Here is a 14,324-nt window from a genome sequence, read left to right as displayed (position 1 = left end):
GCCCCAGTGGGGGTTGTGGGAACATGGGGGAAGGGGAGAGGCGGGGGCCTGCCTGGTCCATGTCACCCCCTCCCCGCCCCCTACCTGGCACCCACTGCCCCGCCTGCCTGCCCCCGTGCTGCCCCACCACCCGAGCCACCACCGAACCTGCTAACCGCTCCCCTGACTCCTGTCCTCCTCGGGTTCCTGCCCCCGCCTGTTTCGGGCCCCCCCATGCCCCTTCCCCCAAAGCCCCTGCCCCCCAGCACTGCCTCTCACATGAACCTGCCCCCACAGCACCCACCTCGTGGGACCGGCAGGAGACAGCTCCCGTCACCTTGGGGAGAGGGGAGCAAAAGGGGATTAATGCCCCCTGGCCCCACTGACCTGCCTGGGTGATTTGGGGGCTCCCCTGGTGTCTCCAGGCCCCCAGGGCTGCTCCCCACACTACTGCTGTCTGGGTGCCAGCGACACCCAGAAGTGCGCCCACCCCTGAGCAAGGTCTGCGCGCCCCCCGTCGGGGACCAGGCCCCGAGAGCTTCCCGCCTGCCCGGACGGAGGTGGGAGAAACTGAGGCACGGGCTGGGAGCCAGGCTGCCATCTCGCTGGGGGAGGAGAGTGGGGGCTGGGGCCCAAAGCAGGGAGCTGATGATGAGTCTCTGCCACCAGCCCACCGCGCGCCCCAGGGACATGCCCTGTGCCCCCCACCTCAGTTTCCCCGCTCTGCGGCTGGGACGCATCTCTGCCTCCCTCCCCCCATGCCAGAACCAGCACTGGACCAGCGCCCCCGGCCCCCGCAGCCCCCGGCCCTGGGACAGCCCCCCCAGGCACCCGCCTGCTCCCCGGGGGACTTTCCACTGGAAGTCCCTGCCTGCCCTCGCCCTGCTCCCCGGGGAGTTTCCACTGGAAATCCCTGGGCTGGGAGCCGCCATCTTGTGCTTTCCCTTTCACAGCTGGGCTGGGGGGGGGGTTGCATCCCTTCCCCCCCCCCACCGCCACCTCCAGGGGCTGGGGCACACAGAGGGGCCCTTTGACCCCCTCCCAGAGCCTCTAAATGTGCTGGGGGGCAGGGACACCCCCGGGTGGGGCTGGGTGGGGGCAAGTGGGGAGCCGGGGGGCCTGGGTGAGTGAGGCCTGCCCATGCTCCCCGTATTAGGGACAGAAGCCAGGGCTGCGGGGTCTCGGGCACCGCAGCTTAACTCTCCCAGGCCTGGGGGAGAGCCCGGAGGCCCCTGCTCCAGCCCCTGCTATCAATCCCCTGCTCCAGCCCCTGCGAGGAGCCGGGCACCAACCCCAGCAGCTCCTCGCCCTCAGCCCCGGTGCCCGGCTCCCAGTCCCGGTGCCCGAAGCCCGGGTGCCCTCTGCCGGTGGCAGCCGTCCCCGCTGGCAGGATCTCAGGTGGTTTCCGAGAAGTCACCCGGGGCTGAGGGCGGTCATGAGACAAATGAGCCGTTTGTCCGGGCACCAGGCCAAGGCCCGGAGCCCGCAGCTGCTTCCCTGCCCACACGAACAACCGCCGACTGCCTTTCCTTAGGGAAACCTCCCAACCGAAGGCTCTTGGCCCATTCGCACGTGGGCAGGGGCACAGCTGATCCCAGTGCATGGGGCAGGGGGGGAATAGGGTTGGATGGACCCTTAGGCAGAGGGGGCTTGGCTGGGCTGGGGCCCTGGGAGAGCTGTGTGCAGATGGGGGCAAAAGACAGGGGGCTCCTGCCATCTTCATGTCAGTGGAGGGTGGAAGGACACGGTTGCAAGAGGGAAACTGAGGCACAGGATATTCTGAGGCCGTGCCCGGGTCCCTGGCCCAGGTGAGAGAGGCCTGGTGCGATTAGCACCCTTGCCGTGCCAGCTGGCTTCATGCAGGTGCTGGGCTTTTCTCTCTGGCTTTAGGGGAAATCTTCACTGTTCTGTGCACCAGTTGTGTCTGTGTCCACACTTAGGGCTAGCACCACACACACGCACACGCACATGCAAACACAGGTGGGGATGCATATAAACACATGCCCGCACACATGTACACACACACAGATGTGCACAGAGGTATGCATGCATGTATACACATGCCAGGTCCGCACATATGCACATACACAGATGCATGCACACAGCCACATGCATGCACAGATACACACGTATACAAGTGTTACCAGATTTGCCCATTACTTTGGAGTGTGCTCATTTATTTGGGATACATTCCTAGGGTCTTGGTAATTCTATCAGTGTGCTGCTTGTGTTACTGGTGTTTCTATACGGAGCTGTACCTCTCCCTTCTGCAAGCCCTCACCCCCAATGGAGCTATCTTGCAGGACTCAGTTCAGTGGGGCTGGGTTCCTCCAGGCCCCAAATCAGTCACACACACAGATTAACGTGACACGCCTGACCTGGCCAGATTGATCAGCATGGACAGGCTGACACCCTCATATGCCAAGAATCAGTTCATCAGAGCAACAATAACCCCAGTCAGACAAAAGCACACATTTAAACAGAATACCTCTGAATCCGCTGGGTGTCCAGATGACACCCCCATGGGCCAGCATTCAGTTCATTAGGGCACGTCTGAGCCAAACTGGGTCAATCAGCCTGTACAAGCTGATCCCCGTATGTGTTTCGAACTCAGCATGTCCCAATCTTTAGCCTCTTGATGAGCAGACCCCACAGTATATCTGGGCTTCACAGGGATCTTTAGCTTAGGTAAAAGGAGCCTTGCTGCAGAGCAAGTGGGGAAGGAGAAGTAAAGAAGGAAAAATATACCCAGTTACCACCAGTTTGACTGTAAAAGTTATTTATTGCTAAGTGTATGCAATATATAATGACACTAGTAGTGAGAGACATGCAAAGGAAAAACAAACACAAACAGTCACAGTATACCCTGGTTTCACTAAGTATTTGGGGAAACTTAACTCAAGCTTAACTAGTACAGTTCGGGTTCAGAAATCTCTGCTTAGAGAGAGAGAAGAGAAGAGAGCGAGCGAGCTGGGATCTCACCAGCCCAAGGCACTCGGGCTGCAAAGCCGACAGGTCACAGTTCTCAGCACGATCCTTGAAGGGAGAGGATCTGCCTTCTGCCGCCTCTCCAGAAGAAAGCGGGTGGTGTCAGCACACACTGCTGCTTCTTTTACAGATTTTTATACCCTCAGTTCAGTTTCTTTCAAGCATTCTCAATAGTGTCAATCAAATTGTCTTTTTACTGACAAGGGGGTTATGCGATTGGGACATCTCAGGAAACTGATTGATACTCAGGGAACACATACTTAGGAGCCAGCTTGCCATTCCTGTGGGTAGCAGATATACTGATGGGAGATCTCCTGGTGTCTTCAGAAACAATAGATAGCTTGCAGCATCAGGGTTTTGGATTTTTACTTGTGAACAAGCCTCAGCTTAGCATGACTTTTCCAGATCTTACTATAGTCGTTTGACAGACTTAAGGAAATTATTGGAGTGTTCATAACCTGTTTTGGGGAGGACTTCCACCAGCCGTCCCAGGAAAAGCATGACAGATTTGTGGTCAGGGCTCCTACGGGCTGGACGCTGCGATGAACCCTTTACCATTGTTCAAATGTTGCCCGTACCCCCGACTCGGTGTATTGCCTCCACATTCCTTAATCCGGCAACCAAATTTTAGCCAATTAAGTTTACATCGGCCTCCCCTAGCGGGACCGGGGAATGTACGGCGGAAGGTGCCTGTTAAACTTACTTCTGCTTAGAGGTGTGTGTGGTGGGGGGAGGGGAGGGAGGAAGTCCTTTGTAAATCCAGATTAGGACTGGTCTGATAAATGCAGAGCTGGGTGTGGGGGTGGATTAGCATTTGGAGCACAGATTCCCCATCGTGCACTGCTCCCCTGCTTCGCTGGTCCCAGAATTCACTACGGTCTCTGCTTCGGGCTTTCTGTTCTCCATCTCTCATGTAAATGAATGGTCATCTGGTCCCATCTCAGATGCAAATGAGACCTAGGGCAGTGGTTTCACTTTTGTCACCCTTATCTCGACGGTTTTAGGTGCGTCTCTCACTGCGTCTTAATCAGGTTTTGTTTAAGTGTGTGTGGGGGCAGGATTGTTTTGTGAGTCAGACAGTCTGCGTCCTGTGTCAGGGCTCCCCAAGAACATGGAGCCGAGAGGTAACACATGCACTTCAGATCCTGACCCTAGTCCACCCAGCTCCAAAACACAGCCCAAGTGCCAGGGGTCCCAGGTGCACACAACCATCGGGGGGGTGGGGGGGGCTGGAGCGGCCCATCGAGTCCTGGCCCAGCAGCTCCCCGGTTTATGCAAGGCATGCTGCACGCCATACCCCCTCCCAGCCCCTCACCCCCACAGCATCTTGTGGATACCCTCCAGCCCTCTCTGCAGCTTGTTCCAACCTACCACTGACCATGTAAATAGCAGTCCTCCTACTGCTATCCCACAATGCATTATTTCACAGCCAGCACAGGCCGCTCCAGGTCCCTCTGGGATGGAGCTGGGGGTTTGGAAGCACAGGAACACCCAGCTGGTCCCCAGCCTCCCCCTGACACTGTCTGCTGCCCCAATGCCCTAGGGTCCCCTTTGCCCTGTTGGACAAGGCCCCTCCTGACCCCACGGTGGGCCCAAGTGTGAGGGCAGGGGTATCAGGCAGGAACCGCAGGGCAGCATGTGCGCAGGCCGCTCTGTGGCTGGCTATCCCGGAGGCTTGGCCACCAAGGAACTGATGCAGAGACACTCAGCTCAAAGTCTTCTGCTATTAGCCCTTCTATACCCATGGTATGCCTCCCTTGGGAGCCAACATGCGGTGCATTGCATTAGCACAATCCCTGGTCAACAGACACAGCCGCCTCATTAGCACCTCTCATTAGAGAAGCCGAGACGCTCAAGGAAGCACCTCCAGCCGCCCTGTTCAACAGCCATTAATAGATCTGTCATGTCTGAATTCATCCAGTCGACCCCAGTTCTGCTCTCTGCCTCTGAGCAAGGGGCTCTCATCAGGAACCGCTGAGAAATGAGACTCCAGCCTGTCTGCGATCAGAACTGCACTGCAGGCCGAGACTCCCAATTCGGGGACAGTGCCACCTCCCCTACCGACTCCTTGCGTGGTTCAACAAGTCATGGCACTGTCCCATTTCCCAGGGATTCTCCATTCCCTCTTGGTAGAGAAGGCATTCCTACCGCCCACATCAGATACCAAGACCAGAGGCAGGTCTATACCCCAACTTTTTATTGATAACACCCAGAGCATAAGAACAAGCACCTGTCTCCAAGCCTCTCAGCTCCCCGCACCTTCTCACCTCCACTGGCCAGGGGGAATGCAGAAGAGAGGAGGAAAGCGGCCTGGAGGCTGACAGCAGTTTGCCTCAAATTTGCGGAGGTTTTCTCCAGGATCTCTGCTGTTTTCAGACCATACATATATGTGGCTCATTTAAATAAATATTCTTCCATTCACATTTGTTAAATTTCCCTGAGACTCTGGGAATGGGACTGAACCAGCTGTCCTGTGCCCTTGGCTGGGGCTGGTGTCCTCAAGAAAAGCACAGCTTTGGAAAGAGGACTTCTTATCTCCTTCCATCCTGTTGCCTCTGCTCCGCTGGCCAGGCCACGTGTAGTGCAGAGCAGGCAACTAGAACAGGAGCTACTCCTCCGTGACTCAATACACACATTCTTTTTCCACTTTCTCTGGTGACGGCTTGTGCTGTAACTGCAAGCCTACTGGTTCTGGATTGCCTACCAGCTTAAGCACAATATCACTCATAGCTCAGGCTTCGCTAGTCTGCACTGCCCAGTGCGGTCTGGCAGCCCCTGCCCATCCCTGCAGCCTGCAGGGCTGGACTAGATGCGACTTCAGGAGGTCTGTAGTTTCCTAGGATCCTATCATCCTACGGTCCTATCCCCACCCATCCAGTGGCTTTAGAGAAAAAAAAAACAAACTGGAGGCTGCTGCTTTTCAGAAGGGAAGCAAGTACATGAATAAATGAGCTAACTGGCTGGAGAGTTGGAGGCAGGCACCTGCCTGGAGAGGGTCCTGGTCACCCAGACGTGGACAAACAGAGGAGAAACACAATCTTCTGCAATGCAAGAGTCGGAGATGCGGAGATGGGGCCCGCAGGCAGCAGGGACTGGTGTTGGGTCTGGGGTCCTGCTGCCTCAAGCCAGGGGGTCCTTGGTTTTTGGTTGCTGTCCCCAAGGAGAAGGCCGGTTTGGAATCGTCTCAGCTCTTGGCTGCCAAAAAGAGGAAACAATTTAGTGGCAGCAATGGCCTACAGGGTCTCAGAAATATAAGGGGCCCTCTCCCCTACCCCAAATGCCTTGGGATGTGGAGTTAGGATTTACTCACTGCTTGCTGGAGTGTAGCCGGATTGAGCGATGCCTGGAAGCCAAGAAGAGAGAAAGGGGAAAAGGGGCTAATCCTCCTCAATGTGCCCAACAGCAGACAAGGCCCCAGGTCCACCTGAAAACAGGCCCCCCGGTGCCCCAGCCAGTGGCACAGGCCAGAGCAATCAGCTCAGGCTGTCTGCAGACTCAGGCAGCCTCGCTGCAAGGAGCTCCCACCTCTCAGAGCCACGGCGCAGCCCGTCTGCTGTAGCAGGTGGGGGTGGGATGGCCCCTGTCCCGGCCTCATCTGCCAGCGGCTCTTACCCCAGCCACTGGAGAGAAGAATTTAGGCTACTTCTACCCCTGCAGTTACGGTCAGCCCTGAGGGCCCTCCTCACCCCGCTGCCACCCACAGGACCTGACCCTCCTCTTCACATGGCTGGCAATGGGGGCCCACGGTATGCAGGAGAGACAAGCTGTGGGACAACAGATTCCTAGAAGGGCTCTACACAAGGGTGATTCCCGGTCCCCAAGCAAAGCCCTTCTAAGTATGTCATCGCTGTGACTTGTCTGCTCTTCTGTGCCCGGCTCCCGTGATGGGTATATGCACAGACTGGCAGAGCTGCGGGTTTGGTGCTGGACGGCTCCCTGGGCTCTCACTGCTGTCAGGGTGGGTGCCATGATCGCTGAATGCCCCGGCTCCCCCCGAGATATGCACCGTGCCTTGCTGGGGGGGGACTGTCCCTCCCTCTACTGCTGCCACTTCCCCCTGCAATGTGAGGGCCCTCTTACCTGCTGACTTTTTCATCCGGACAGTGGCATAGCCCAGGACAGTGCCAACCAGGATCATACCCCCAGCCACGATAAGGACAGCCACGACCCAGGGGGACAGGGGGACTTTCTTATCAGGGACTACAGGGAGTGAAGAGAAGTTACTTGGGGCAGCACACACCAGGGATGCACCTTCTGGGGACAGGATGACAAACCTCTGCTGTTTAGTCTGCACCACCCCAGATCCTGCCCTCTCCCTCAACATGAGCTTGCTGTTGGCCTGTGGAACTCCCTGCCACAGGATGTCCTCCAGGCTGAGAACCATGTCTCTGCGGCATGACAGTGCCTGGCTGTGAATGCTGCCTGGGGCAGGAATACCCAAGGTCACATGGTGCAGCTGGTCCTTCCCAGCTCTCAGAAAGGAGCCCCCCATATTATCCCCCATACAATCCTCACCCCAGGTGAGCAGGGGCTCTGACAGGCTGCTGTGCTCCACCCGGCAGGCATAGCGGTGCATGGCGGATGCGGGGCCAAGCTCCAGTGACGTCCACATGTAGAACGTGTTGTCGGCAGTGGGCAGGATCCCGCTGGTGAAGGTCTCCAGGAGGATCTCCCCTCCCTCCTGCACCCACGAGACATGGATGGGACGTGGGTAAAAGCCCCTCACGTGGCAGGACAGCCTGGCAGACCCGTCAGTGGCATCTCTGCGGGACACCGACACCGTGGGGGAGACTGTGGTGAGGCAGGAGGACATGGACAGTTAGTGATAAGCCTGGGTCTTGGACAGCCTCAGTGAGCAACACACAGCCCTTGTGTGCAAGATGCTTGAAACCCCGTGCCTGTGTCACTGGGACTATTCCCTTACCTCTCTGGGCCAGGGTGGCCTTTCCCCCCTGCAGCAAGCTCTTCAGCGTTTGCAGACACTTCTCCTTCAGGTACCACTGCACGAACTGGGTCCAGGTCTTTTCATTGTCCCACCACATCTTCTGGGCAAATGCCACTGGCACAGCTGCCACCCACGTCAGCTGCTGGATGTCAAAGCTGATGAAATCCTCCCCATCATAAGCGTACTGGAACTTCTGGTCCCCCAAAACATCACTGCTGAGAGAGCAGCCCACGTGGATCTGCTTAACGTGGAGGCCTGCACAGAAATGTCTGGTCAGCCCGCGCCAACCTCCCATCTCATATACTGCTCTCCAGCAGGATGGAGCATCCAGCCAGCGACTGCTGTGCGAGAGCTGCACCCGGGGGCATTAGCCTCAGTTACATCTGCCTCCGTGGGATTCACTGCACCCCCAGTTACATCTTGGCTGTGCTATGGCCGGGCCAGCCACCCCCAGCCAGTGTGTACACTTGGGTTCTCTTCCCATGGCACAGCGCCTGAGGCACCTGCCATATTATGCTATTAACTGGTTAACCGTGCAATAAAGATCATCCCCACATGCAAAGTAATTATCCCACAATTAATTGGTGCATCGCATAATAAGTGTAGACCGACTACACGTGCATAGTTATCACACCATAGGATGCCCATCCAGCTATATAAAGGGCCAACTAGCTACCACATTAGTACCTGAAATTGTATAAAGACTTGATAGCTGGTTCCTATCCAGCCTTCATTTGAGTGCATAGCAGGGCCCTGGCATTCTTCTCTGCTGAATTTCATTTGCTGTCTAGTGCCCAATTCTCTCATTTATCTTGGTGAATTCTAGCCCTATCCTCCCAAAGATGCTGCTGTCTCTCCCAGCTTCAGGTCATCTCCAATCTGGATCAAGAAGTGCTTTATTTCTGCATTGGAGTTATTGATAAAACATGCTGAACAGCACCTGAGACAGCCGAGGCCTGTGCGGAGCCTTTGCTGAAGCCTCCTGCCAGGCTGATATCGATCCATCTGTAGACTCTCTTTGCTTGCACTTATTCAGGCGCTCCTGCGGCCATCTCACTGCAATGCTACCTGCCCTTATTTCTCCAGTTTCTTTAGAAGAATGCCAGTTCAAAACCCCCAGTAAAGTCTACCTATACTCTACTTGTATAATCCTCAGGTCCCACTTGCTAAAGATGGGCACTGTGTAAAACTTTTCTCCAGCCCCTGGGAACTCCCCTCTCTCCTATGGCCTGAAACCATTTCTGCCAATGCCTCCAGGATTTCTTTGCTTCCACCATGGGAGGAATTATTCAGGGCCTGCACATAAAGAGCACAAGCCCAAGGACCTGTGCCTGAACACAAGGCTTGGTTCAGGAGCCTAGACCCACTTCTAGCCAAAGCCTTCTCTTCATTTCCTTCCAAGGCTGAGCTTCCAGCCTGCTCAGACTTTCCTGGTTCTCTGCTTGCGCGCCCGGGCAGTCGTACCTGTAAGCAAGCAAGCCTCCTTGCCCTTGTTTGATATCAGCTGCCACAAAGAGCTGAGAAACTGGGTGTGCTTGACAGCAGCTGTGAACACTTTCAGTACACAGGTATGTCAAAAAGAAGCCTAGGGCACTCACCGTCCGTCTGGTTATACAACTTCATCCACCTCTTAGTGTGAACTTTGGAGCCTCTCTCATAGCCCTGGAATTCCAGGGTCTGTTGCTGTAGATAGTCAGCACCCAAAGCCCGTTTCACCCACTCCTGGGTGGGTCTGACCTCCTGGGTGTCACTCCGGTAGTCGGCGACCACAAAGTCGTTGAGCCTGGCAATCATGAAGAAGTTGTAGGTCCCGTCTTCCTCAACAGCTCCAGTGATCAGAATGTCCAGGCGGTGCAGCCCTGCATCACAGAGGAGACGTCAAGGGTTATCAAGATGGATACTGCTCTGCACTACCTGATTGCTTAACAGCCGCACATCTCGGTGCATGACCAACACAGAAATCTTGGGATGAGGGACAGACCGACAGGAGAGTGCACAGAGATGATGTGATGAAGCGTGACGGGCAGCGTGTTCACAGGGAAGGTGCAACAGCGCGGTCTGGCCTTTTCAGCCGGAGCAGACAGGCTGTGGTAGAAGCCCAGCTGCAGGCAGCTTAGCTGCTCCGGGAGTGCCCCTGGGCAGTTAAGACCCCAGAGACAGCCCAGCGTGCCCTCGGGGCAAAGCCAGGCTGCACAAAGCAGCAGGCCTACTGACCCACTGCAGAAGCATCTACAGAGAAAGGCGGCACAGGGCCGGGGAGAAGTGCCTCGGAGACGCCTGCTGTGCTGTTCCTGTGGTTCGGCAGTTGTAGTGTTAATAATAACAGGCATCACAAACCAAAACAGAGCTGTGTGCTTGCGGACGGGCTCAGACCCCGGGGAAGGGACATGAACCGCTCCGTGGACAAACCCCTGTGCACGGGAGGGCGTGTGCAAACAGCGTGTGCAGCGACATCCCTGTGCAGGTCACGCTCACCCCTCCGCTCTCCTGCACCCTTGCCCCAGCGCTGTTGCCACCCTCAGCCGGGCGCTGCTCTGCTCCTCCCCACCCAGGGGGTGGGCCGCGGCCCCTGTCCCTCCAGGTGACAGACAGGCCTGTCCTACCCCGCTCCCACCACGCGCCTCCGCTTGCAACTCACCGCCAGCGGCTGCCGCTCCCAGGAGTCCCCAGCACACCCACAGGGCCCGAGCCCAGGCCATCCCCCCGGCGGGGGCAGATCCCGGCACTGACGCCGCAGGAACGGCAGGGCCCGAAGCTCAAAACCTGGATGAGGCCGTCTAGAGAGGGGCAGGCAATTCTTTGGGCCAGGGAGGCCACCCAGGGGTCAGCGCCCCAGTAGTCCCCGCGGCCCCCCGCAAATCCGTGCCCACCGCAGGGCCGGGGCACCAGCCCTCGCTGCCTCTTCTCGCCCGCCCTGCGCCCGGCGGCGGCTGGCACGGGTCACGCCCACGGTCACGCCCCGCGAGCAGGACGGTCCGGAACATGCGCGCGAGGCGCCGGCCCCACCCGCCGTCTCTGCGCCCTCCCGTGTGCGCCGGCCCCGCCCTCCCGCCGCCGCCATTGGCCATCGCGGCACGCCCTGGCCAATGGCGGCGCGGCGAGCCTCGCGTCACCGGTCGCCGGGCAGGTCGCCGCAGGGAAAGCGGAAGCAGCGGGGCGCCGCGGGGGGGGGGGGCGCGGGCGGTCTCCTCTGCCGGCCCCGCGGGAGCGGGAGCGGGACGGGCGGTCCTTTGCAGACGGCGGGGCGAGTCTGCTGGTTCCTCGCGCCCCGTGGAAAGTCTCAGAAAAACAGTATAACCCATAAAAAGCAGATGAGCCCTTGCTGAACAGAGGATCTACCGCTAAACTTTTGCTGGCCTTTCCCTAAGCTTAAAAAACCCTTTTGCTGACAGTAAGCAAAACCGTAACTCTCTTGCTGACAAAGTTAATCACAGAGCTAGCTCCAGACAGCCGGACACTGCTCTGTGTCTCCTGCAACTGTGTAACAGCAGACAAGAGACCCTGAATGCGCGCGCAGCTATGCAAGGCTTCATGTATAAATATCAAGCTGTAAACTCAAGGCAGGGGGCTCTTTTGTTTTTGGACATTGAGCACCCCGCCGAGCAATAACTCATCTTGCCGACACCGCCTCGTTCTCGGCCTCATCGATCGCGGCTAAAAACGAGCCCGAAGACGGGGGGAGGCCAGCATACCTCAGTATAGGAACACACCCTTCCCTGTATGGGTGCTACACGGGCGCTGGCCTATTTCCTCAACAAAATTGGTGTCCCAGATGGGGCACTGGCTCCCCAGATTGGTGCCACCGCCCCCACGACAAAAGAGGGTAAGGTTCCCCTCAGTGTCCTTGTCGGGGAGCGGGCGGCCCTAAGTCGGAGGTAAGGGGATCTCAAATCTTTTAAGGGTAGGAGTGTCGGCCATCTGCCCTGAGTACGGTGATTCTCAGACACCAAATTAATTGTTTTATGATGTGTCAGTCTGAGTACGGCGATTCTCGGGCTCCTGGTTATCTGTGTCTCTGTCTGTCTGCGTCTTAGGCCTGTCTTCTCCCGGTTCCTCAATCTGGTGACGCAGGCAACCGTAGAGCGTTGTCCGTCCGACCCTTTAGGGCTGGCAAAGCTGTGTGGCGCAATTTTTGTCGCCATTCGCACACAGAGGAACCGATTTCTAATCTTATCTCTTCTCTTTGATAAGTCCCCTTTCCTGTTTGGGGCACTGGTCAGGTCTGGTTTAGAAGTCGCCCCTGGTATTCTGGTTTAAAGGCAAAGGGGTACCCCGCCAAGGGCGAGAGGGTGGGACAGACGGGGTCAGTCCCTGTCCCACCGGGAAGTCCCCTTGGAATTGTCCTTTCTGGTTGGGCTAAAATCCCAGGAACTGGTCAGGTTAAAAAGCTTAAATTGATCCAGCTGTCTACAACTGTCTGGCCTGGATACACTTACAAGGATCCTAGGCGACAGCGGCCCAGTCCTGGTTCTTTTGACCGAGAAACCCTGAGGTACCTGAGAGGATTTCTAGCAGATCCTCACCCCCGTCAGATGAATTACTGCTATGTCTGACCAAACGCTGCACACGAGTTAGAAAAAGGTTGCTTAAACTCTTCTAAAAAAGAAACCCGACACCTGGCTCTGCTCCAGGTTCACCCTAAAAGCCCCTCTGAAACTCTGCCACCTCCGTATGCTCCTGCTGCCCCTAAGTCAGAGGAAGATGAGTGGTGTCCAGCAGGACCGCCACCACTCCCGGCACCAGTCACACCCCCGACCCCGCATCCACCGCTTCAAGTGACCGTTCCTCCGACAGTGAAGCAGAAAGTTCTTCCCCTGTGTCGACACACACGAGAAGTCAAGCAAAGAAACAGCTGCTTGCTCGTCTAGCTCCACTGCATCAGTACCCTATTGCCACACAGGAAGGAATCCAATATCCATATACACACGTCCCCTTCAATCCTCAAGACCTTGTCCTGTGGCAAACTAACATCCCCAAGTTTAGAGACGACCCGGAGTCAGTGAGACACAGAATAGAAACCACAATCAACACCCGCAACCCTACATGGACAGATATGAGTCAGCTGTTAGATGCTCTTTTCAGTTAGATGGTCTTTCCAGTAAGACGCTCTTTCCAGTAAGACGCTCTTTCCAGTAAAGAGGAGAAAGCAGACATTATAAACCAATGAAATCAGCGGGTGTCAGAAGACGCACAGAACAGAACTAATTGGCTGGTCCAAGATCCTGGATGGGATCCAAATGCTGAGGGCAGCAATAATCTGTTGCGCTTGCAACATGCCCGACAATCCCTTTTAGAAGGGCTAAAAAGAGCGGGCAAAAAAAGAGCGGACTGGACCAAAGTCCAGGTTATTAAACAAGGACCAAATGAACACCCAAGCGATTATTGTCAAAAGCTCCTGAGTACTATGAATAGACACGGTGGTGATTTCAACCCCAGCAGCCTTGCTAATCAAATGATAGTAAATTCTGCTTTTGTTGGTCAAGCAACTGATGATATTGAAAAACACATCACTAAGCACCACCCTGACTGGACCACCAAAACGCTTCCCCAGCTAGTCGATCTGGCTTCCTATGTCTTTGACCGATGCCCTGAAGTCCAGAAGCAAGAAAAATTGACACTGAAGCAAAAGGAAGTGAATGTGTTAGCAGCTGCCCTCACTCAACGCTTCCAAGCACCCCCCCGGCAGGGCTACGGCCGAGGCCGAGGGAGAGGGCGGGAACAAGACAAACCCTGTACTAGGTCTTCCCAACCCTTCAACCAAATAACAAGGGGGCCTCAATCAGATGATACCTGCAATTATTGCAGACAAAGAGGGCAGTGGAAACAAGATTGCCCGGCCCGCCCACGAGGGACCCCTGCACCATTTAACACTCCCTGCACGCCCGCCCTGCCTGAAGTTGACCACTACCAACAATACCTGGAGGAGTCCCCTGAACTTGAGGATTGACATAAGGGGGGGCTCTTCCATGAAACAAACCGTGGGGATTTTAATGAAACTTAATTAAAATTAAAATGTCCATCCTCTGAACCGTGTATTAAGCTAGAAGTCCAGGGTCAGATATACAAATGCTTAATTGATACTGGCGCAGATCTTTCTTCACTGAGTGTCTCCCCAAGTCAGGCCAAATTAAGGGTAGCAAAAATTGAACGCGTGGTAGGAGTCTCAGGAAAGCCCTTTAGTGTTCCTACAAAAGTCACCATTGGACCTTTAACAACTGAGCATGCCTTCTTACTCTCAAGTGGATCACCTGTTAACTTATGGGGGAGAGATCTGCTCTGCAAGCTCCACGCCACCGTGCAGTGCAGCCCAAACGGAACCAAATTACTGTCCCCACTACTAACCTCCTGGCCTTTCAGGCCATGCTTAATGAGTCCGAGTGCCCTTCCCTCCCCGAAGATCTCCAAACGTTGC

The 14,324-nt window shown here is 56.2% G+C and overlaps 2 protein-coding genes across 2 annotated transcripts in view; one reads left to right on the top strand and one right to left on the bottom strand.

Moving 5' to 3' along the window:
• The window catches only part of LOC149852907 (BOLA class I histocompatibility antigen, alpha chain BL3-7-like), a 622,447-nt gene that overhangs the window by 231,422 nt on the left and 376,701 nt on the right, over positions 1 to 14,324 (top strand). The gene's annotated exons all lie outside the window — the stretch shown is intronic.
• LOC149852923 (major histocompatibility complex class I-related protein 1-like) lies at positions 5,150 to 10,892 on the bottom strand. Its single transcript, XM_090029315.1, has 7 exons — positions 10,551 to 10,892; positions 9,511 to 9,771; positions 7,892 to 8,167; positions 7,483 to 7,758; positions 7,048 to 7,167; positions 6,278 to 6,310; positions 5,150 to 6,162 (listed from the first exon to the last, which is right to left on the bottom strand). Exons 1-7 carry the CDS (start codon positions 10,609 to 10,611, stop codon positions 6,152 to 6,154), a joined length of 1,038 nt encoding a protein of 345 aa, XP_089885441.1. The 5' UTR covers positions 10,612 to 10,892; the 3' UTR covers positions 5,150 to 6,151.

Source organism: Crocodylus siamensis, chromosome 15, assembly GCF_052110815.1.
Source record: "Crocodylus siamensis isolate JL-2025a chromosome 15, ASM5211081v1, whole genome shotgun sequence".
NCBI lineage: Eukaryota > Metazoa > Chordata > Crocodylia > Crocodylidae > Crocodylus > Crocodylus siamensis.
Note: the sequence above shows the minus strand (reverse complement) of the source record. Positions and strands in the feature narration are given on the sequence as shown.

Excerpts from the sequence above, each read along its gene's own strand:
- LOC149852923 (XM_090029315.1), bottom strand. The coding sequence starts at position 10,611 with ATGGCCTGGGCTCGGGCCCTGTGGGTGTGCTGGGGACTCCTGGGAGCG. Across the intron at positions 9,772-10,550 it reads GGGAGCGGCAGCCGCTGGCG|GGCTGCACCGCCTGGACATT; the intron begins GTGAGTTGCAAG and ends TCTGTGATGCAG. Across the intron at positions 8,168-9,510 it reads GTTGTATAACCAGACGGACG|GCCTCCACGTTAAGCAGATC; the intron begins GTGAGTGCCCTA and ends ATTTCTGTGCAG.